Source organism: Echiichthys vipera, assembly GCF_963691815.1.
Source record: "Echiichthys vipera genome assembly, chromosome: X".
Lineage (NCBI taxonomy): Eukaryota > Metazoa > Chordata > Actinopteri > Perciformes > Trachinidae > Echiichthys > Echiichthys vipera.
The window spans coordinates 26,460,891-26,485,416 of record NC_139825.1 but is presented as its reverse complement, the minus strand read 5'-3'; the positions used below and the strand labels follow the sequence as shown (position 1 = coordinate 26,485,416).

The 24,526-nt window shown below is 40.4% G+C and overlaps 3 protein-coding genes across 3 annotated transcripts; 2 read left to right on the top strand and 1 right to left on the bottom strand.

Moving 5' to 3' along the window:
- Positions 1 to 3,144: 3,144 nt before the first annotated feature.
- Positions 3,145 to 6,634, top strand: LOC310965538 (rab GDP dissociation inhibitor beta; the record flags this gene model as incomplete). Its single annotated transcript, XM_083939202.1, has 11 exons — positions 3,145 to 3,186; positions 3,499 to 3,606; positions 3,686 to 3,785; positions 3,878 to 4,012; positions 4,571 to 4,769; positions 4,861 to 4,992; positions 5,218 to 5,317; positions 5,424 to 5,595; positions 6,065 to 6,209; positions 6,340 to 6,394; positions 6,488 to 6,634. 11 exons carry the CDS (start codon positions 3,145 to 3,147, stop codon positions 6,632 to 6,634), a joined length of 1,335 nt encoding a protein of 444 aa, XP_083795328.1.
- A 1,534-nt stretch (positions 6,635 to 8,168) lies between these two features.
- On the bottom strand, positions 8,169 to 10,501 carry ndufaf3 (NADH:ubiquinone oxidoreductase complex assembly factor). Its single transcript, XM_083938694.1, has 5 exons — positions 10,394 to 10,501; positions 9,129 to 9,324; positions 8,961 to 9,027; positions 8,594 to 8,694; positions 8,169 to 8,457 (listed from the first exon to the last, which is right to left on the bottom strand). The coding sequence occupies exons 1-5, from the start codon at positions 10,477 to 10,479 to the stop codon at positions 8,350 to 8,352; spliced, it is 558 nt and encodes a 185-aa protein (XP_083794820.1). The 5' UTR covers positions 10,480 to 10,501; the 3' UTR covers positions 8,169 to 8,349.
- Positions 10,502 to 14,090: 3,589 nt separating this feature from the next.
- nckipsd (NCK interacting protein with SH3 domain) lies at positions 14,091 to 24,492 on the top strand. Its single transcript, XM_083938886.1, has 13 exons — positions 14,091 to 14,403; positions 15,607 to 15,719; positions 15,804 to 16,014; positions 16,670 to 16,745; positions 16,937 to 17,475; positions 18,172 to 18,342; positions 19,211 to 19,297; positions 19,978 to 20,116; positions 20,404 to 20,484; positions 20,755 to 20,883; positions 22,082 to 22,171; positions 22,259 to 22,431; positions 22,738 to 24,492. The coding sequence occupies exons 1-13, from the start codon at positions 14,233 to 14,235 to the stop codon at positions 22,960 to 22,962; spliced, it is 2,205 nt and encodes a 734-aa protein (XP_083795012.1). The 5' UTR covers positions 14,091 to 14,232; the 3' UTR covers positions 22,963 to 24,492.
- The last annotated feature ends 34 nt before the right edge of the window (positions 24,493 to 24,526 follow it).

Sequence of the window (24,526 nt, the reverse complement as noted above, 5' to 3'; positions counted from 1 at the left end):
ATGTGGACCCTCCCTCTCCTCTCCACTACCACGACTATGCGACTGGCAGAGCATGGATCATTTCTGAATATTTATAAACATATAGGGTTCGGCTCTTGCTTTTTTTTTAGTGCTTTAAATGAAAGTGTGTCTGTTTGACTTGTATTTAGATGTGTCCAAAATGTCATCTCTCTCTCTGACCTAATTGTATTGATACTCTTGATTTATATGTATTTTAATTTTCTCTGAGTGTGTGTGTGTGTGTGTGTGTGTGCTTGCGTGTGTTTGTGTGTGTGTGTGTGTGTGTGTGTGTGTGTGTGAGAGAGAGAGAAAGAGAGAGAGTGAGTGAGAGAGAGATTTATGTATTCATGTATGAAATACAGCCTATTAATACTCTATAAATGATTTCTCTTGTTGTGTTTATATTTATAGTGTTTGCAAAACACCTATCATACATCACATATATCATATATCAGAATATTCTATTACTGTTAATCCCACTGTGAATATTAAAATACGCTGAACCGTGTCCTGTCCTTACACTGAGTGGAGCGGGCGACCGGGCCAAGATGGCGGCTCCACCGCTCGTCAGCGCCAATAGGCCCAACGTTCGATGAGGCGTCTACTCTTTATGTCTATGGTTGAAGATGCCCAGTTATCGGAGGGCTGGACACCAACGGTTCATGACGAAGGGGGCGCGTTCTTTCGTATCCGGCGTAGATCGGGACTCGCCCGGGTGGGCGGAGTCTGCGGAGTCGACGCAAAAACAACGGAAGTATTCTTACGCCGTGCCGCCCGAGTGCACCGGTCTGTTTACCAAGCGCACCCCAACACAGACCTCATGTTCTCAAGGCATGATGGGTAACGGAGTTTTTTTTTTCAAAACTTTATTTAACGCTTCTAAAATTAACATGGGTGGAAAAAAACATGAAAGTAGGATGCAAAATAAATAATAAAATGTTATAAATTAAAAATATAAACAAACCAAAATATAATTTAAAATTTAAGTAAAAAAGTAATTTGGTTTTCAATTGAATAGCTTGTAGATACATTCAAGGGTGAGTTAAATTGTACAATTCAAAGTTGCTAAGCAGTTCATTTGCATATTTAGAGTTCATATAATTAAGTAGCAATATAATAACAATTAATTTTGAGTTTTAAGAAAAATCTTCATACATTTAGCTTTGTGTTTATAATATTTGGCCATTATGATAATTGTGTTCACCAACAAACTTACATTTATTTTATTTATAACTGTTCCCTACATTACATCCACATGTGAGCTGACTGTTCGGAGGTTTCAGTATCTGAGCTGCAGAATGGGCATCCAGTGCTTTCAATGTTAGATCTTACTCCAAGGAACTCACTGCAAGATAAACATTTTTATTAATTATTTTAAAATGATTTCTTTAGCTTTTGGTAACATTTGATAATTTAAGAATTCATAATTTAGGTTTAAGTACTTTTTCAGGAACCATGTCCTCAAAGTCTCTTTAGGTTGTTGGTCATCCGTTAGTATTTTCCTCATGTGATTATTATTAAATGTTTTTTAATCAAGGAATTAAATTTTTCCAATATATAAACTTGGTAGTGTTGGTTTTACATTAGTGTGTATTATCACTTCTTTAGCCAAGAGAATGGTTTGGGAATTGCATTAATAACGCTAAAGAATATAGGGTGACGAAAGAAATCATTATAAGTTAACAAGTTTCCTTTGGCATCCATCAGATCTAAGACACACCATATATATTTATCCATCCAATCTTTATTAAAGAAGGATTGTATTTGTAGAGTATTCGCCAATATGAGAGGACTGGTTGGTGATAACTGGATAATTTGACTGAATGGAATAGTTTGTGTCTGCAGACCGACACATGTATGTTCCTGCCTCATTGAATCAGCAGGTAATTCAGGCCTATGACAACGACCCCTGTCTCTGTCGTTAACATCCTGTTGTTTTAGTTTATCTTTATGAAACAAAACAGACAGCCAAGGCTTTGTCCCCCTGAGGTTAAGTAGAATGAAAATGTGCTTTCTTTCTCTCTCTTACTGCATCTTTCTGATCATTCTATCAGTAAATATGTAAATATTTCTTGTATTTCCTCAAATGTAATTGAATGTATTTAGTTGTCACACATCATTATCATAGTGGTTTTTCATATTAGCGCCTATAAAACACTGAGGTCTTCTCCTTTTCCGCCGGCGAGGGGGCGTGGTCTTTTACATGACGTAGGGTTACTTTCTTCTATGGTACTCTTACTTCTCCACTACATTTCAGAGGGAAATATTGTATTTATTACACGATTTTACTTCTGTGACAGCTAGTTTGGCTACTGGTTACTTAAATATTACAATTTTACATAACAATACATACAATTAGCTTATAAAATACAGCACATTGTTAAATGTTAAACCAGCTAGGGCTTCGTGTCAGATTCCATCACCACCAAAGAGACATTTCCCCTCTTAACTCCTTACATGGTTTCATTTAAATAACTGTCTAAGGCCCCAAGAGTTAAAATTACCCAACATTTCACAAATATTAGAAACAGATAAATGAATGACCACATACTTGTACATTTCAGATCTTCTTTCTTCTTCTTTATTCTCCGGATAATCATGTACTCTCGCTGGAGTCAGGTTAACCTCGGAGGGCCCTGACATAGGTTGGGACCCACTGAACTAAACAAAGTGTATATGAAGTAGTTAAAACCATCTCCACCTCAAGCAGCAACATCAGTATCTGCACTGGTATCACCAATCTAATAATGTCCTTGTAAAATAAATGTATTGATCACAGCAGGCCATTTTACTGAAGAACAAAATGAACTTTAATACTTAAAGTTCATTTTACTTCTTTACTTCTTTTACTTCAGTATAATTTTGAATGATGGATCTGAATACCTCATCCACCACTGATGACACGTCTTCATTTAATATCTCAATGTGCAATGACTGGGAAACCCCACCTCTTGAAGCCAATCATCCACAAGCATAGCTGTGTCAGTCTTAAGAGGATTACTACACAAAGCAATTACTGTCACTTATCATCATCATATCCACACATGCACATAGATACTTAGATATAAAACTACACCAGGCTACAGTCAGGAAAAGCACTGGGACTCAGTGAGGCAGTGCGAAACAATTGAAACGACTTTTAGAATGGAGGAATATGATATTGTTGTGCTTGGTACTGGACTGAAGGTAAGAGAACTTTTATAGTCTATTGTATGAGGCACATAATTACAATCCTCACTACCTACATTACCAATAACATTTGATTCTGAGAACCTAGGGATATACTGAACCACCCTTCCTTTCATTTGTTCACTAAACTATTCTTACTCTTTAATACTTTAAAGGATAAGTGGTGATTAAGTGCAAATGCACATGCAGACCTTCTGCACCAGTTAGCTGTTAAGTGGATTTATAAAAATTAAATGGTGCCATTATACTCATCTTGCTCTACAGATGCCAAGTATGTGACCCACTAAGTAACTGCACTGTCTCTCTCAGGAATGTATCCTTTCTGGTTTACTGTCTCAAAGTGGGAAAAAAGTTCTTCACATTGACAAGAATCCTTACTATGGAGGAGAGACTGCATCCATATCTCCCCTTGAAGAGGTGTGTGCAAACAAACACAACCCATTTTACAAAGCTACATCGCTCATTTGTGGTTTTGAATATTTTTCTACATTTACAGCTGTATAAGAAGTTCAAGGTCCCAGTTCCTGCTAAGTCTGTGGGCGGCCGTGGAAAAGAGTGGAACATCGACCGTATCCCCAAATTTTTTCTTGCCAGTGGTGAGAGCCTAGTGCATTTGAACTTGTGTGTTACTGTAGTGTACATGAGCACTGTCATTTTCTCAGTAACCTCTGCTGTTTCTTTGCATTAGGTGAGCTGGTGAAAATCTTGGTGCACACTGAGGTTACTCGGTACCTGGACTTCAAAGTCGTTGAAGGCAGCTATGTATACAAAGCAGGCAAAGTGCACAAAGTCCCCGGCACAGAGGAAGATGCCCACGCCTCAGGTGATGAATCTGAACCTGAAGAATGTTTTAAGTTCCCGTATTATGCTAGTTCTAAGGTTAATTTTTTTGTATTTGGTTTTCTTACATGTTTACATGCTTTTATTAAAAAAAAAAACATTTAATTGTCATACTGTCTGTCTGAATAAATCTGTAATCACTCTGTCTGAAACGCCTTGTTTTAGCGCCCGTCTCTTTAAGCCCCCCACCTGAAAAATGTCCAGACTGCTCTGATTCGTCAGCCTTTCAGGGTCTTCGCATCTGCGCTCTCTGTGTCTGCACCGTCATTGCAGCTGGGGAATGACTGCAATGGCACTGTAGCGGCACATTCTACCTAAATATAGTATAGTATATATAAGTCCTGAGGGCTCGTTTAAATACGGATTCTGAATACAGACTGTGTGCATTTCTCTTTTGATTTAGCGTGCTGATACTTTCACAGCACCGTCACCTGCATTATAGTAACAAAATAGATGGACATCTCTCTTTTTACAATATGGGACCTTTAATGTTGAATTTGAACTCCATTTAACCACATTCAATAAAACACTTCTGTTTCAGATCTGATGGGCATGTTTGACAAGAGACGGTTCAGGAAGCTGCTGCTCTTTGCCCTGAACTTTGACATCAGAAACCCTCGGACCTACCAGGACATGGATCCTAAAAAGACAACCACGCGAGACCTCTTCTGCCGCTTTGACCTGGGACTAGATGTCATGGAGCTCACAGGTCATGCCATAGCTTTACACAGTAATGAGAGGTCAGTCACAGGAATATCCAAAAACCAGATAACAAATGATGACAGGTGGTCCTTCAAGTTAAAAACCTGCCTGGTATCGTTGACCATTCAGTTACCTGGACCAGCCATGTGGGGAAACCATCAGACGGATCAGGCTGTACTCTGACTCTCTGTCCCGCCACAGCAACAGTCCATACCTCTACCCTGTGTTTGGCCTGCGCGAACTACCACATGGATTTGCCAGGTTACAAAACCATTAATCAGATTTCTTTCAGTAAATGTTCTAGTTTGTTTTCTTATTTAGTGTTGTGAGATATATTTAGATATCATGATATATCAATGTCCGAAGATGGCCTTCTAGATGTTTGTAATATTTATTTTTTTCACAATCTTCCACCAGCAAACAAGTTTACAATCACAATGGTTCATGTTGGGTTTAAATGATCCTACCTGCTTCTGTGTGTTTCAGACTGAGTGCAGAGTACGGAGGAACTTTCCTCTTGAACAGAGCTGTGGATGAGATTGTGATGGACAACGGCAAAGTGAAAGCTGTGAAATCCGAGGGGAAGGCAAGTGTATTTATGTGGAGGAAGGGTAGAGAAGTTGGGATGTTTGGAGGAGATGTCCAGCATATTTTGTGCACATGGTGACTTTGTCTCTCTGTCTGTTTAACAGCTGTTCCACTGTAAACAGCTCATCTGTGACCCCAGCTACGTCCCCAATCGAGTGAGGAAAGTGGGGAAAGTGATAAGAGTCATCTGTTTATTAAATCATCCAGTTAAAAACACCCATGAGGCCAACTCCTGTCAGATCATCATCCCTCAAAGGCAACTCGACAGGAAATCTGGTATTTTGTTTTTCCGACCAAAGCACAAAAAAGTAGAGACCATCTAGCGAATCACAACAGCCACAATGGCAAATCAGGCCTGGGTCCTATAGGGCCCTCCTATCCCCCTACTTCTGGCTCAGACCATACCCATCTATGAACACAGCCATGATTTTGATCTAAACAACACATCTGTGAAGTTCCTTTACTCTATCTTGCACTGTTCGTGGTGACAAAATCTGGCCGCAGACAAGACACATTTACACCTTGCAAAATACTCAAAACTACCTCTGTTAGTTTCCGCTACAGTAGGTGCCTTCAGGACAACATTTTATTATGATAACACACACACAAACTCACAAGGTGAGAACCATATCAGTGTTACTGTCACCGCTGGTAATAATGTATGTTTAAGTCCGCAGGTTCTTTGTAAATAAACTTTAGACTTTGAATCTTGTCCATGAAAAGTCCTTCTCTTTTGTCCGTGCAGACATTTACATATCTGTGGTGTCTTATGCTCACAACGTGGCCCCAGACGGGATGTACATCGCCACAGTGAGCACAACTGCAGAAACCAGAAACCCAGAGAAAGAAGTTCAGCCAGGGCTGGAGCTTCTGGAGCCCATCCTGCAAAAGTTAGTGACCCTAATGAATCTTTCCATTTACGGTATTTTTTCATGGCTGTCAGTAAAAAGAAATATATAACATTTTAAACAACATTGAATTTAATTGAATTGTCATTTCCTGTCACCCCCTTTAATCTAGATTTGTTTCAGTCAAGAGCGTGCTGATTCCCAATGACGATGGAAAAAGTAATCAGGTAATCAACGAGTTGTCTCTGCACAAAAATGTGAGTCGGGTGAAGTGTGGTGTGTCCAGTGCTGGTGACAGATTTCTCCTCTATCCTCACTAGATATTTGTGTCCCGCTCATATGAAGCAATAAACCAGTTTGAGGCCGACTGTGAGGACATCAAAGACATGTACCGCCGGATCACAGGAGCAGAGCTCTGCATCGGAGGATCACAGAGACACCAGTCTCACACCTCTGATGATGACTGAGAAAGACATTTAACATGAGACCCAAATAATTAATAATTAGTAATTAATTCATTATTAATACAATTAATAATAATAAATAACAGCTGGACGGCCATGATCATGGATGATTGTCCTGCTGCACAGCTGAGGGTGTGTTACGTAGCACGTAGAATGGACTGTGTGAAGTGTGCACTATGTTAATGTTGGATTTGTTTGTTATAATTTCTTTTGTGAAACTCTGTAAACCTGTTGCTGAGTAACACTTGAAAAAAAAACATTTTTCTTTTCTCAATCTTTTACGTTCTTCTTCTGCATTTGCAATATTTTGGTATGAGACAAGGTGATAATGTGGGAACATCAATACAACTTTTTATCGACATGGTTCTTGTGTTTAAAAAATTAATGCCACCGTAGTTAAAGTTATTTTTGATAGACATATCGACTGAAACTGACTGAAATGATTATTACTAAATTTAACTTTGTCTCGTAAAGACAGCTTCATATTCAATGCGTTTCAGCTGCTTTCATAATTCCTGTAAACTTTATTAACTTACAAATGTAATTAACACTGAAGTAACGGCAAAGATCTAATGCCGCCTTAAAAGCTTGTTCTTGTTGTTACAACATAGAAAATTTTGTACACGGTGTGCCTGGCATTCATGTCGTGAGATCACAGCTGCTAGGCAATAACAACATGAACGCTAATATTATTATGTCGGCGTCTGGAAGACACTGAGTCTAACAATATAGCAGGCTAACAAGCGGATGACATAATACAGGAAATGCAAGAGGGAAAGGGCTCTTCTCGTAAACACAACCCCCATTGAAAGCACAACTGGAGCACGACAGATGGTCTATCCAATCAGCAACCGGTATTTTCGCCCCTTCCCAAAATATCTCCAAACTAGAGTTCCCAGACAGATATGCTGAGCAAATGAGAATCATGAGAATCAATAAATCTGGCGGATTCAGGTTAACAATCAGTGCCACGACTTCTCAGCAGCAGCAAGTTAAAGTAATCATGCAGCACTGCTGCGTGTGAACGACAGGGATTTAAACATTCAGACTGCTGCTGGGCATGTGGCACAGAGGCAGATGATTAAGAGATGAATCCCAGTGATGTGTAGAGGATTTGTGCATTCTCTATGGGAGCTTATGTACGAGAAGGACAAAGCCACTGAATGATGTCATGTGCTGCACACAGGCAGCTTGTAGGTGGCACTGCTGCTGGAGGAAGACGCACAGAGTAAAGAGGCTTATCCTAATGAAGGACCGCCACCACCAGCACCTACGGGGCTGGAACACGTTCATACGCAAACATAACAATTTACGTATAAATTTATTTTAACGGCTGCACAGACAATAGCCTCCCTGTGTCTTTTAAAATAATAAATATTTCATATTCCACAAAAACACATTCAATTCATGACACCCGAGTTACTGTTTGTTGCATGTAAATCTTTTAAATATTATATTTCATACACATAAAACAGCCTTTCTATACAAGAACATAATTTACACTTCATTACAGTCTCTTTGAGCGGGCTCTCTGCTCAGATCGCTGGGTGACTTTAAACACTTTCAAATATAGTGATTCTTCCTGGATGTCACTGAGTTTGTTCCTTTGGAAGCGTCGTGCAGAGGAAAAGTGACTGCCCCACAGGCCTGGGGTCATTCACAAACCTATAACCTCCATCTACAGAAATGAGTCCTAGTTCCTGTCAACTTGGAAAGACTTAATCCTGTTTCACTTCCAGCGCCGTGCTGACGGGGGGAGGGATCAGAGCGGCGGCTGCCACTCTTCTCTCGCTTGTCAGGAAGTTGAAGGTTGCGCACGCATTCGGCTGCAAACCAGCAGAGATGAAAAAGAAAAAACAGAACTGGGAATTAGGACAGCTCGGTTAGTTTTAAAGTGATGTTGGTCAGAAAGTCTTTGACACTGTGAACTTTTACTACACTGAGACACTGAGCATACTTTACCGTGTCCTGCACCTCCACAGCGATGCCTTTACGCTTGAGCAGAGCAAGGACTGAGGGGTTAATTTGCTCAACACGTGCACCCGTGCCCAGCACAAGGATCTCTGCATAAACGACAGGAAAATGGGAAAAAGGGAAACATCAGGACTTTTGTTTCAGTTAAATACAACATAGAAACCTAGATGAGTGACAAATGAAGGAAAACCCTGAATAACTGCAAGGAAAAATATAATTAATGCAGATGCCTCCATACAGGACACACATCACTAAATGGTTTCATGAACGTGAAAATGGTGTGAGTTACGTGCAACAGCCTTCCCAGTCTGTTACCCATCTTTACCATGTGCTTTTATTTATTTATTTTTTTTACCTATTCTTGGTTCAAGCATGTGGAAAAGTGAGACACTTTCTTCTGTGATGTCTTTATGGCTGCCAACCTGCAGAAAGAGATAGATTTCAAACACAGACGAAAGTTAAAATTTCAAACACAGACGGTTGTTAAAATAAATGAAGAAGGTCGTTGGGATCTTGATCTCACGTTCCACTGGAGGATAGCAGGAGGCAGGACAGCACAGGGCCCGAACACCTTGTTGCCGTCGATGTTGAATCCTCTGGCGCTGTAGCTGTGGATCATGGGCCCGCTGTTGGGCTCCTTCTGCATGACGGACACAGAGGTACGCTGGTACATTTCATCATCACTTGGGCCCAATCTATGTGCACGGGACTGAAATGGGCTGGAACATAAGACAGGTAAAGTCATTAAAACCAACGCCATATCAAGAACAAAAGACTGGTCATTTATTTTATTTAGCGTGTATGTGAAATAGTGTAAAGAGGGCGTGTGGAATGAAAAAGTCTCTGTAATTATGTATTTACTGCACATGTCTTAAATTCAGATTTCACAAAAACAGGCTGCACTGCAGAACTGTTGCCATATGGCCCAGTTTAATAGCCAGAAAAATCCAATGCCAACCTGCTGACAAGGCGGATGGCCAAAAGCTTTAGGCTTGTTTCTGCAGAAAAGAGGCAGCCAATTTGAGCCTTTTCTGACATGTTTAGTTCATGACTGTTACAAAAATCTGAGTAAGTTCAGCAACCTTTTGTTTCTGAGATGTTGATATTAGTTCAAAGGGTGAAATGCAGTTTTAGTTCCCATGCAGTTCTGACTGAACAAACAGGATGGCAAGAAAAGAGTTACGGGCGATAACTCAATATGATCATTTATTGTCTTTAATCGAAGAGTGATTAAATCTTAAATTGAGAAATCGTGATACACAATAATAACATCTAAATAGATAAAAACAAGCACATACTATTCGTTTTTATTATAAACATATTTGTATATGTATATCATTTATTCATTTTTCTGTCCCATATGGTTTTTCTTTTATTAATTTTTCTTGAGGGGTGGTTGTGAGGGCGGATGGGGTGTTTAATTGTCTATGACCAATATAATTGTATGTCTGTGAATCTTCTTCATAGAGAACATTTCAAAAAAACTTAGAAAAAAAACCAACAAGCACGTACTCAAATTGTTCAGAAAGTCGGATTTTAAATTTAATAAATTTGATACATTATACATGATATACCTCCAAACCTATATTGCGTCTATAGAATGAACCTAACTTATATTGGAGCATCTGTACCTCCTGTATTAGTTCATTTCATATCAGTAACATGACTTTTCAATGTCGTCGTCCTCGCACAGAGGGAAGCAGAGACAACATTCCCACTGAAGAGAGCCCCCGGGTTTAAATCCTCAGTTTACGGACATCACGGGCCTTAAATGCGACACTGCCTCACCTCGAGAAAGCGGGCGCTGCCCTGGAGAAGAGAGACGCCTGTGTGGATCTCTGCAGCAGGAACCTCACACTCACCGCACCGGCCATGTTGCCTCATGTGTTGTCTGAGATACCGACCTGCGGCACAGAGAGGGGGACGGAATTATGGGTAACACCAACCTCTGGTTTCCGGTGTTGTGTAACGCTCAATCCAGCAGTTTTTATTTCAGATTTACTGTTAAAGATATGAAAACTATATATTTGTTAGGTATAAGAAATTATAGATTTGTTTAGATATAAAAAATATATCTTTTTTTAAATATATCAAAACTATGTATTTGTTAAATATAAGAAATTATATATTTCTTAAAGATAAGAAAGCTATATATTTGTTAAAGATCAGAAAACTACATATTTGTTAACAGGGTATTTTATAAAATACTGGTTTTACTACTCAAATCTCAAATTATACTTAATGTTGACTGTTTCTCTCTTCATTTAATCAACAGAAAAACAACAGTCTGCTTCTGTTTAAACATCAGCATCATTTTATTTGAATGAATGCACATTTGTTGTTTTTCATTATAGCCGTTCAATCCCACACAGTCTGACGAGGCACTGTGAAGTGAAACAGTTTCAAACATAGTACCATCAGATATTGTCAAACAAAGACACAAACAAAACACATTTATGTTATAACAATAAAATACTTGATGCTCCATCAGAAATGACATCACTCAGTAACTCTGTGTCGGACTCACATTAACCCGCTGCCTGTCAGGAGGGTTTTTATTTCCACACGTTCAATGCAATTAAAAAGAATAAATAGTCCAATAATTATTGGGAAAATGTATTTTGCAGTTTGGTTTTATTGTTAGGAAATTTCTATAGGCTTGCATGTTTACATGTGCATATGTCTATAGGCTTGCATGTTTACATGTGCATATGTCTATAGGCCTGCATGTTTACATGTGCATATGTCTATAGGCTTGCATGTTTACATGTGCATATGTCTATAGGCCTGCATGTTTACATGTGCATATGTCTATAGGCTTGCATGTTTACATGTGCATATGTCTATAGGCCTGCATGTTTACATGTATATATGTCTATAGGCCTGCATGTTTACATGTGCATATGTCTATAGGCCTGCATGTTTACATGTGCATATGTCTATAGGCCTGCATGTTTACATGTATATATGTCTATAGGCTTGCATGTTTACATGGAAATGGGCCTGCATGTTTACATGTGCATATGTCTATAGGCCTGCATGTTTACATGTATATATGTCTATGGGCCTGCATGTTTACAGGTATAAATGTCTATAGGCCTGCATGTTTACATGTATATATGTCTATGGGCCTGCATGTTTACATGTATATATGTCTATAGGCTTGCATGTTTACATGTATATATGTCTATGGGCCTGCATGTTTACATGTATATATGTCTATGGGCCTGCATGTTTACATGTATAAATGTCTATAGGCTTGCATGTTTACATGTATATATGTCTATGGGCCTGCATGTTTACATGTACATATGTCTATAGGCTTGCATGTTTACATGTATATATGTCTATGGGCCTGCATGTTTACATGTATATATGTCTATGGGCCTGCATGTTTACATGTATAAATGTCTATAGGCCTGCATGTTTACATGTATATACAGTATGTCTATGGGCCTGCATGTTTACATGTATATATGTCTATAGGCTTGCATGTTTACATGTACATATGTCTATAGGCCTGCATGTTTACATGTATATATGTCTTTGGGCCTGCATGTTTACATGTACATATGTCTATAGGCTTGCATGTTTACATGTATATATGTCTATGGGCCTGCATGTTTACATGTATATATGTCTATGGGCCTGCATGTTTACATGTATAAATGTCTATAGGCCTGCATGTTTACATGTATATATGTCTATGGGCCTGCATGTTTACATGTATATATGTCTATAGGCTTGCATGTTTACATGTACATATGTCTATAGGCCTGCATGTTTACATGTATATATGTCTTTGGGCCTGCATGTTTACATGTATATATGTCTATGGGCCTGCATGTTTACATGTATAAATGTCTATAGGCCTGCATGTTTACATGTATAAATGTCTATAGGCCTGCATGTTTACATGTATATATGTCTATGGGCCTGCATGTTTACATGTATAAATGTCTATAGGCTTGCATGTTTACATGTATATATGTCTATGGGCCTGCATGTTTACATGTACATATGTCTATAGGCTTGCATGTTTACATGTATATATGTCTATGGGCCTGCATGTTTACATGTATATATGTCTATGGGCCTGCATGTTTACATGTATAAATGTCTATAGGCCTGCATGTTTACATGTATATATGTCTATGGGCCTGCATGTTTACATGTATATATGTCTATAGGCTTGCATGTTTACATGTACATATGTCTATAGGCCTGCATGTTTACATGTATATATGTCTTTGGGCCTGCATGTTTACATGTACATATGTCTATAGGCTTGCATGTTTACATGTATATGGGCCTGCATGTTTACATGTATATATGTCTATGGGCCTGCATGTTTACATGTATATATGTCTATAGGCTTGCATGTTTACATATATATGGGCCTGCATGTTTACATGTATAAATGTCTATAGGCTTGCATGTTTACATGTATATATATCTATGGACCTGCCTGTTTACATGTGTATATGTCTATGGACCTGTATGTTTACATGTATATGGACCTGCATGCTTACATGTGTATATGTCTATGGACCTGCATGTTTACATATGTTTATGTCTATGGGCCTGCATGTTTACATGTGTATATGTCTATGGGCTTGCATGTTTACATGTATATATGTCTATAGGCCTGCATGTTAACATGTATATGGGCCTGCATGTTTACATGTATATATGTCTATGGGCCTGCATGTTTATATGTGTATATGTCTATGGACCTGCATGCTTACATGTGTATATGTCTATGGACCTGCATGTTTACATGTGTATATGTCTATGGGCCTGCATGCTTACATGTGTATATGTCTATGGACCTGCATGTTTACATGTGTATATGTCTATGGGCCTGCATGCTTACATGTGTATATGTCTATGGGCCTGCCTGTTTATATGTGTATATGTCTATGGACCTGCATGTTTACATGTGTATATGTCTATGAACCTGCATGTTTACATGTGTATATGTCTATGGACCTGTATGTTTACATGTATATGGGCCTGCATGTTTACATGTGTATATGTCTATGGACCTGCATGTTTACATGTGTATATGTCTATGAACCTGCATGTTTACATGTGTATATGTCTATGGACCTGTATGTTTACATGTATATGGGCCTGCATGTTTACATGTGTATATGTCTATGGACCTGTATGTTTACATGTATATGGACCTGCATGCTTACATGTGTATATGTCTATGGGCCTGCATGTTTATATGTGTATATGTCTATGGGCCTGCATGTTTACATGTATTTATGTCTATGGATGCACTGTAGGAGCGAGTGGCCCTGTTCGAAGATGGCTGCCCTGTAGGCACGCCGCTCCAGTGGTCGCCGGTCGATGCGGCGTGTCTGTGCTGGCTTCGATTAAAATGTCTGCGGGGCGTGTTGACAGAGCAACAGCGCCCCCTGTGGTGTTCAGTCGCAACAGTCAGGTCAGATGATCTGGCTGGCTACATTGTAAATAGACAGGGGCGATCCGCCGGGGCCATGCCTTCATACACTCTTTAAATCACCTCCAACAGAGCAGATATTTCCACTCGGAGACTGCTTAACTTCACACAACGGCTCTCTCGCTGTTTCGGCGTGTTAAAGTGTTATTAAAGTATGTACCGGTCTCTGTACGCCTTCCGATCCGCGGAGCCCAACTCGCTGCACTTCTCGGCCGGAGAAAGCTTCCTAATCCTGGAGAGGAGCAACAAACACTGGTGGCTCGGGTCCCGCTGCAGCTCGGGGGAAACGGGCTACATCCCGTCATCGTACATCGAAAAAATACAGGTGAACACCAATCTCTGACCTGGGGCGGGTTTTTTCCTCCTTTTTGTCTCAATGAATGCAAGCGTGCCGCATCCTGGGGTGAAGTAAATGCGTAGTAACGTTAAGGGTTGAACTGATGGGATCAAGAGAGACAGATACACCATGTCATGTAACCTTAGTAGCTGGCTGCAGTTGCAGGCCACGGTGAAACTCGCTGCTTAGTATTTTCAAGAAAAACGCACTTGTGCAGAAGAAGAAATCATAAATTATTGGAAATGTTGCATTATGTAGGGGACATGGCCTCCTGCACTGCAGCTGCTCACTGCGACATGAAGAGAGGAGATACAGGAGAGGATGGGACAAGACAGGATAGGGTGATGTAGAGGTGATTTGAGACAGGAAACACCCAAGGACTAAAGATAAGCAAGACAGAAAGCCTTTGTTTCTGCTCAAATTAAACTAATCTACTACTGGGACTATCTCTATTGTATTATCAACAATCATCCTCAACTATCCTTGTTATTGTTTAACAAGTAGCTCTCCCTTCCACATAGCTTTTATCTATGTATTTATACATTTTATTCATATATATATATATATATATACATATTTACTATGTATTGCATTTATTTCATTGTAATCACTTTGTGCTTATATCTGTGATAGGTGCTAGGCAACTTTACTGACTTAGTTACTTTTCTCTCAGTCACATCCACATGACATTTTCAATTCAATAAAATTTTATTACAGTGCCAAATCACAACAAAAGTTACCTCAAGACACTTTACATATAGAGTATGTAAATGCCACACTCTGTGACTTATTTATGATTTACAGAGACCCAACAAGTACAGCTAGGGTGATAGAAAATGGAAATATGCTCTGCAGTCAGGAGACTCCTTTTTCCAAGGATCCGGATTCAACAGTGAACTAGTCGGAGCATGTATTTTGTGAAATCACAGGCTCACACACTGGCAGGACAGGAATGCTCTCTCCACTGACATTAGTTGTGGAGGTTTAATGAGCCTGAATGTGAGGCCGCACACTGGTTAAAAGGCTGCTGTTTTTTTGTTTTGTTAGATAACCGTTCTAGTTTGTTTCTGCCCAGAGTCACACATGTCCCCAAGCCACAAGTCTGTTCCGCTTTGTTTAAAGCCTCGTAATTATGCATGTAATGAATATTTAAATTGTCCCCTATTTTTCTCTTTTCTTTCTCTGATGTAGGCTCCAGAACAGGATGAGGTTTTGCAGTCTATTGACAGAGCAATCGAAGGAATCCACAACGTGGCCTTAAAAAATGGAGGAAAATACAATCTGGAACAGAGAGACGTTCTACAGTGAGTCCAAATGCACGTTATGAGATATTGATTGTGGCGTGCTTTACGTTCCATATATGAATCGTTTTTCTCTTCTTGTTGCAGAAAGTTGATCCATCACAGAAAGGAGACACTCGCACGGCGAAGTTCCTCGTCCTCTGGTCACAAACAAGGCCTCCCATCTTCCAGCAGTGAAATATCTCTCAGTCAAACTCCTCCTCCACCCAACGGCCTTAACAAAGACTACGGTCGACAGGGGAGCGTGCCGTTATCAGGAAGCGTGGACAGTATACAGGCTGAACAGGGTTTTTATCAGGTAACACACTCAATCTGTACGCATTTAATGGTCCCCTATTGTATATAGTGAGATTCCCATGTCCTAATTTTAATCATAAATCAGGTCAAGTTGCTATTTAAATACTGTGAAAGTGTAAAAACACTCAATCCACAGAGAAATGCACACAGTCTGTATTCAGAAACTGAGCCTTTAAACGAGCCATCAGGACTTCTGTACGCTTGAAAGTGCCGCTCCAGCGCCATTACAGTCATTCCCTTGCTGCAATGACGGTGCAGAGACACTGAGAACACAGATGTGGAAGACCCAGAAACACTGACGAGTCAGAGCAGACTGGGCTTTTTCTGGAGGGGGTCTTAAAGGGACAGGCGCTAAAATAAAGTGGTTCAGACGGAAGGTGAATACAGGTATATTTAGACAGACAGTATGAGCAAAATAATGTGTTTTTTGAACATTAAAGCATGTAAACATGTTCTACAAGAAACTTAAATACAAGTATGAACCTGAAAATGAGCACAACATGGGACCTTGAAATGCTTTAATTCAAATCACTTATTAGGAATGCTTCTCTGACAGCAGAGACGATTAAACATGCTCATGTTGTGAAATATAGAATACTATGCCCTCAAATGACCCTGTATATAATCTATTTCACCTCCTGCGTCCACACCTGCAGGTGCCTCCTCAACCTCGACGTGCAGCTCCGATCACCCCACCTCCCCCTGAGAAACAGCGAAACAGCCGGCGTCCAGGTGAGGAGTAAGAGGGCAGCCCCCTGGAGACGTTTTAATACATTATTAAAGTCTCGCAGATTTGTGCTGCTGCTTTCAGCTGATGCTACCTGCTGCAGCTTTCCTTCACAAACACACTCTATTCTTAGTCAGGTCATTCCTGTTCACTCTCCTCTCTGTAACTGGAGCTCTCTCTCTCTCTCCCTCTGCAGAGCCGGATGTCCCCTCCAGACTGTCCTCTCTCCCTTCGTCCCCTGCCCCCTCCCTCTCGATCAGCACCACCTCTTTAGAGTCTGGCTCCACCCACTCACTCGTCTCCTCCGATGTCAGCCTGCCAAGTGTTTCCAGCACCCCCCCTCCTCCTGTCCCGTCCCGTGTGAAGCCCTCTGCACAGCCTTTGGATGCGGTTCCCTCTGACTCCCCTCCTCAACCAGCTCCCGCAAAGAAGAGCCCGGCTCCTCAGCCTCCACAGCCCACCCCTCCTCCCTCACAGCCCACTGTGGAGGAGCAGCCGGAGTGTGAATGGCCTGTTGCCCCCCCGTCTGTCGCTGAAAGCCCTCCCGGCAGCCCCACCACGCCAGTTCCCATGACCATTGGGGCCGAACTGATCGAGCTGGTACGGAAGAACACAGGCTTGAGTTATGAGCTGTCGCGGGTCGCTGTTGCCGTGGTTGCTGGCCATCTGCAGACGGCCTTACCCCAATCCTCCTCTGATATGGAGCAAGTTCTCCTCTCGCTGGTGGAGAGCAAGGTCAGATTTGTTTTCATTGTATCACGTGGGTTCAGCATCCTGGTGCCGCCCGGCTTAAAGGAGAATACCGGTGTCGTTTAGAGTTACCGTTTGGTCTGCATTTAGCTGACATTTCTCAGAGCGGTTTTCAGACGCAGGGGACAGTACTCATAGTATTACATCAGCTCATTTCCTGTTTTTAAACGCAACCATGACCAAGCTTGAAATTAACTGCTGATTCTGATGTCTGCTTCTTCCTGAAGGTGTAAGGTGGTTCGTAGTGGGTCGTGTGTCATGTAACCGCAAACCGCGAATGCAGAGAAAGTCTTTTGGCTGCCTCCTGTACACCGGTGCACACTCCGATGACGCTCATCCAATTATGAAGAAATGAAAAATCTATTAGTACAAAGAGTTTTAAACTAAACCAAATTGAGGGTTGTAGCTCATATGACGCTCAAGTTTAATGTAGAGCAGAGAAGCATCCAATATTTTAACACCGGTGTTATCCTTTAAAGCTGCTGTAATCAATATTTTTATATTATCAATGATTGAAATGACTATTGATAATGGGAAAGTTCATAGTGAAGAAGCCACAGAAAATGACCACCAGACTCAAGTTAAGCAGCGACTTGCTGCCAGAGTCGAAAATGTTCCTCTGTTCTGGTATTTCTAGTTGTGTCAGAAATAGGTGTGTCACAATGTTTTCTGTCCCTGCAGGATTTGAGTGCAGCGCTGCCGCAGGGTCAGGTGTGTCACGATGAACAGAGGCTGGAGGTGATCTTCAGCGACCTCGCCCGTCACCGGGATGACTCTCAGCAGCGCAGCTGGGCGCTTCATGAAGATCACGCTCTCATTGCCTGCTACCTGGATGAGCTGCTGAAGATACTGGTACGATGCTGGGAGCTGGGAACCTCCTGTAGTGATACATGCTTACACAGTCCTTCCAGGTTGTCTCTGAATGAAGTCCTGACGACTGTCACACATGTTAAGATGGATTCTGTCCGTCATAAAGAAGTTGAGGGTCCCATATTGTAAAAAGTGAGATTTCCGTGTTGTTTTTTATTCATCATAAAGCAGGTTGAGGTGCTGTATAAATACTGTGTCTACTACATGTTGAAGTAGAATATAATATTATGGGACCTTTGAGGTTTATTTATATAGCACTTTTCGAACTACACAGTTAAATTAAGTAAATTAATAAGTGGAATAATAACACAAAATATACTTCACAAAAGAGGAATTACATTAACAAAATATCAGCTGATAATTATATGTATTTATATGTATCAACTTATGTCATAATGTGTTGATATGCACAGTGCTGTAACATTTTTAAATGCAGATGAGATGTATGAAATATGAAGCCACTAATTCAACATACATTGTAGAACAAGAGTTTCGGGTTAATATGGCGTCTTCCTCTCGGCATGAATCTGAAAAGCGACCACAGGAGCTGTCCAGCTGTCGTGCTGTAAATACCAGACATGTTTGATGGGATCAGACCGGCTCAGACGACTTTACCAATCCAACATTGTGGTTAAAGACTGAATCTGTAAACTTCTCAGGCTGCCAAATCGTCTTTGTTGGCAGTTTGTCCTGAACCTCAGGGATGGGGATGTCCAGATGAGCTGTTAATGGGCTCCATAATCCTCCTCTGGTGTGTTCAGGGACCACGGCTGTCAACAGATTAGGAAGTTACATAGTTATGATGTCGTTATATCATCGCTGTCACAACTGAAAGCTGTTCATTTTTCAGACTGATGCAGATCCAGAGGTGTGTAAGAGGATGTGCAAGGCCAACCACTATGAGAATGTGCTGTCTCTGGTTTCTTATTATCAGATGGTAAGACTTTATAATAACAAAGCACTTTATTTTGAATATAAAAGTAATCTGAATGCAAGAAGCATGAACTTGTCAGGCTGAGGGTGAATAGTTATGTTAAGATAAAGTTTAGTTGTCTAGTTTAGAAAAGTTTATTATCACAGGACATTTTATTTAAGACGAGACACTACAAGTGAACAGGGTACACATTACAACTAATAGATATCACCATGAAACTTCCCCAATCACATTAAGACAATTGTTAGACAATTATGTTTTTTGGAAATGTTTAAATATCAAAATGATGTGTTTTGAAATTAAAACTGGGAATAAATGCTGCTGAAATGAAGATTTAATCAGTTTAAAGTGAAAAAAAAAAATTCATTAGTAAAATGCATTTAAAGATATGTATTGTAAAGTTCCATATATTTGTATTGGAAACGACTTTTTACAGACAAAATACCAAATCAAAAATATATATACTTGCATCCTATACCACTAGGAGAACTCTATTTATTTATTTTGTCCTTGTAGCTGTTTAACAATAACATTCAGTTCATATTTGCTGATGATTACATATTCTAATGAATAACTGAGCTGAATGGCCGTTGTGTATTTACAGCGTTAGTGAGCGTGTTGGTGATGTTCAGTTCACATTTGGTTTGCTGTTGGCTCATTGTTGCTGTAATGTGGCCGTGCAGGAGCATCGCGTGTCTCTGCGGCTGCTGCTGCTTAAAGTGTTCGGGGCGATGTGCAGCCTGGATGCTTCTCTCATCTCCACCCTCCTCAACTCCATCCTGCCGATGGAGCTGGCCAGGGACCTACAGACGGACACACAAGGTGAAAAGATCTACTGATCAATCCAATTTTATTTATAGTGCCAAATCATAACAAAAGTTATCTCAAGACACTTAACATGTAGAGTAGGACCACACACTATGACTTATTCATAATTAGACCCAACAATTCCTCCGTGAGCAGCGACAAGTCACACTATCTTTAATAATAATAATAATAATAGTTTTTATATACAGTATGATCACTGTCTCTTGTTCATCTTAAGTCCTCCCCAACCATAATATTGACCAGTAACTCTTTCTTGGTCTGTACTTTCTTTCTTTCCTCAGAGCACCAGAAGATGTGTTACACAGCTTTGGTACTTACTATGATCTTCTCTATGGGCGAACAGGTGCCATATCATCACTACGGTATGGTGTATTTAAAGTTGCTATATATAACATATATATATATATATATATATATATATATATATATATATATATATATACTGTACCTCTACATATAATGTTAAACAAATAAAATCAGAGCATCGCTGATGTACAATGCTGATTCTTCTAAAACAGTGAAAAACTGCTTTGTGTTTAGCTTTAGGACATTTTTCATTTCACATCAGAAGGATTATAAAAGATTATGTGTTCTTTTTATTAAGACGTAATCCTGACCCTCCCTACTTTCAGAGCACTTGAATGCTGACTTTGTTCAGTTTCTGCTGGGTGTGGTGGAGGACGGGCTTCCCTCTGATCCCACAGAGCAGCTGCCTGACATCTTCCTGAACCTTCTGCTGGCCTTCAACCTGCACCACACGGGTGAGAACAGCCGCCATGGAGCCTTATCAAAGCAGACACTTTGACTTGTTATAGCAGGAAACGCACAGCTATAAATAGTATAAATAATACCATTAACCTTTTACCTAAAGGTAATAACTGTTTGATAATGAAAGCCAATCACATACTTACTAAAGTTTCATAAGTTGTTGCAACTTTTTTTGAGTTGATACCATTTGTTACAGATTTGGTGTCAAATGTAACCATTTTTAACCACTCGAATATGTATGACAAATGGTCAAAAATCCCTCCAAAATACCACATTAAGACATCAGGAACAATTGAGGAACAAGTTTTTGATGCCAAAAACTGTGTAGAAAAAAACCCTTATTGTCAGTATACCCAGGAAAGCCATCCATCCCCTGAATGCCCTCAGTCTCTAGTTTGTGGTTGTAAAGTTTCACAAGGCTGGGATTATCCTAGAGGTCACGGCCGCTCTCGATACAGTGAACATCGTTACACATGAAGTCATGAACCCCATTGGGCCTGTTGAATCCACAAGAGTCTCAACTTTCCAGTCAGATCCAACTCATGCAATTCCAAGACTGTTTAGAGACCCCCAGTGTGCAGAGATATTAAAATACTCCATTTCAGAATGGGGGAGAATAACACATTTGTAGTGCATGAGAAAAAACTTCATGGGATTATCATAAATGGGCAGAGAGACTTCAGAGAGACTCCCGTGTACCCATAGAACCCATTTTTATTCAGATATCTTAAGGCCAGAGGTCAAAGAACCCCTTTGAAAATCAAAGTCATGCCAGTTTTTCCCTGCCAAATTTTGGCCTAATTTTGTTTTGTCAATTAGACGCCTTCCTGACGAGCTAGCGTGAAATGGTTGGCACCAATGGGTTCCTGCTACAGCCTGAAAGACAGCTTGTCAGGTGGGGCCCCTAGATCGCTAAGGGGTTAATGATGGCTCCATTTAGGATTACCAATTCCAGGGTCGTGGTTTTGTGAACGCTGGCTCATTTACAGGGAGACTGAAATGCAGCAGAGCCATCACTAATGTTATTCGTAACGCTTTTCCTGCTACGATACATCAAAACATCTGCCTAAAAAAAGGTCCACAGGAGCGGTCATGCACAACAGAGATCTACTCTCTTATGTTTTTTGTTTCCTCAATCATCTTCCTCATTTTACAATAAATACTCTTTCCTATCTTGTCTGTGTCTCTCAGCACCCGGCAGCAATGTGATCATGCAGGAGCTTCAGAAGAAAAATGTGAAGATCCTGTCGGAGAAAGTGGTGCTGCTTCTGAACAGAGGCGGTAAAATACCACAATTTTTCTCATTTTGAATCCATGCTTTCTGTCTAGTGACGTCGTCGCTCACTCTTTTTGCCGTCTCCTGTCCAGACGACCCTGTGTGTATGTTCAAACACACCCCGCCTGCGCCGCACTCAGTGCTAAAGTTTCTACAGGATGTTTTCGCCGGCCGAGAGACCGCTGACATATTCTACCGCACTGACATGATGGTGATGATCGACATCGCCGTTCGACAAATATCTGACCTTTCACCCGGAGACAAGGTGAGACCTGGACACACACACACACACACACACACACACACACACACACAAACACACACACACACACACACACACCACAGCTACTGACTGTACTCAGGCTTTAAAGGAATAGTTTCACATGTTTAGGAAACACTCTTTTTCCACTTCCTTGCTGAGAGTTAGATGAGAAGATCGATATGGCTCTCAAGTCACAAAGACTATGTCCATATTAATACAGTCTACAGTTTTTCCAAAAATGATACCTGCTAAATGAAAAGGTTGTTACCATATCTGATTATAATCTCCTCTCTTGCGGTCCCTTCGAAGCTGAGGATGGAGTATCTCTCCCTCATGCACTCCATAATACGCTCGACGGATTACCTCGAGCACCAGCACCGCCTGTCTGACCTGCAGGGGGTGCTGCAGAGGATTCTCAGGGAGGAGGAAGATCCAGGAGAGGACGAAGGGAGCGCCACAGCGAAACAGATGGATAAGCTAATTGTACAGCAAATCTTCAAGGAGTTCCCACAGATCTGTGAGAACCAGGACTAACCATATCAGTATCGAGCTGCTCACACACCGTAGTCTGCTCCTGTCTACTGCAGGGAGGTACAATAAAGCTTGAAAGAATGCCCCGTATTCTGTGCCAGCCTGTGCTGAGAGAAGCTGATCCGTTTTGCCAATTTTTTCTTGGACTTGTAGTCCACAGCTGCAGAATGCATGTGATGTCGGTTTCAGGAAAAAGAAATCCTGTTTTTCACAGCATCTCCCATGTTAAATTAAATTTATTTGAAAAGTGGGAGTTTTTTTTTCTCCGGTGTTCTTCTAGATGGGAAAATTATGACAAATGCACAAAAAACCTGAAAGGTTTAGTCATACTCGGAGACTAAAATAGCCAAAATATAGGCCAAACATTGAGCTGTTTCTTGTTCTTAGCAATAATGCCCTTAAAAAATCATGCAGAAACTAAACTGTATGTACTCATAGCATTTTCATAGTAACAGCAACCATGATTGAACCTTACTCTTAACAAAACATCTTGAGTTTTTTTAAGAAATTCAAGGTTTTGAATTAAAAGGCAGATTTGAAGTGATGTTACAGATAACAGTGCCATTATTTGAACTGTTGTGAGAATACTTTATGTGCTTCCCTTGTAGTGGGACCAAACTACTGTGTGTTACCGCATGCTTTATTTTATATGTATTATACTTTATTAGAGTATAGTACTCTTAAAACTGACTTCCTCTTTCATTCACTCCTTCAATCATTAGAAGCATTAAAGTCAAGTAGAACAAGTTGAACAATTTAACTTCTTACTCACTCGACTCATGTGATATCATTACTAAGCCTCTGGCTGAGTAACTTGCTGCTGCACAGTCCCCCTTGTGGCTCTGTGTGCAGTTTTCTTAGTCTGGTACTTTTGTCTCCTAACTGCTTTTCAAACACTTCAAGATGGTCGCGCTGGGCTCACATATGCAAATCCACTTTAGCGTCATAAGTGACTGACTGTTTACAGATGAATGTCTTGTTTGCTCTCACAGTCAAACTAACTGCTGCAATAAGGCTTCATAGAGCAACTTGTATTATTGCTGAGTATACTGCACAGCATAAGTAAGTATACTGAGTCTTGGCTGATGTGAGATGTGGCTTTCTGAAGGGGAAAAGTGTTTTTCAGCTGCTGAGATGATAAATTAGTCGGTGTTGTGGATTTCCAGTAATGATGTGATTCTCCTGAAAATCAAGACATCGGAGAGAAAATACAGGGCATTTCTTTTATCTCCTTTTGGTTTTAATACTTTAACAGCGACATGTACATTTCCTTGTTTCTTCCCCTGATGTAGTAATTGATGTTCTCCCATTACACTAATATGTTTTGTCCCTGGCATGGCTACCCCGTTTGCAGATGGTCAATCCAGAAGTGATATCAGTCTTTAGTTCATGTCTGAGTGTTCAATCACTGATTATTTGTGTGTCTGTTTACAGTGCGTGTGAGAGAGGTGAGCGTCGCGTCTTTCCATGATTAACATTGTCTGCAAAAGTGCTGCAACTGTGTTGAAACAAAACTAATAAAGCTATATTTTAACAGTGGATAAATTGCATTCATGGTCCTGTATTC

Bases quoted from the DNA above. Each gene is read 5' to 3' on its own strand.
- nckipsd (XM_083938886.1), top strand. From the start codon at position 14,233: ATGTACCGGTCTCTGTACGCCTTCCGATCCGCGGAGCCCAACTCGCTG. The intron at 20,485-20,754 runs GTATGGTGTATT...CCCTACTTTCAG, and splicing joins GGTGCCATATCATCACTACG to AGCACTTGAATGCTGACTTT. The intron at 20,884-22,081 runs GTGAGAACAGCC...TGTGTCTCTCAG, and splicing joins CTTCAACCTGCACCACACGG to CACCCGGCAGCAATGTGATC.
- ndufaf3 (XM_083938694.1), bottom strand. From the start codon at position 10,479: ATGGCCGGTGCGGTGAGTGTGAGGTTCCTGCTGCAGAGATCCACACAG. The intron at 9,325-10,393 runs GTGAGGCAGTGT...CTTATGTTCCAG, and splicing joins GCAGCGCCCGCTTTCTCGAG to CCCATTTCAGTCCCGTGCAC. The intron at 8,458-8,593 runs GTAAAGTATGCT...GCTGGTTTGCAG, and splicing joins CTGTGGAGGTGCAGGACACG to CCGAATGCGTGCGCAACCTT.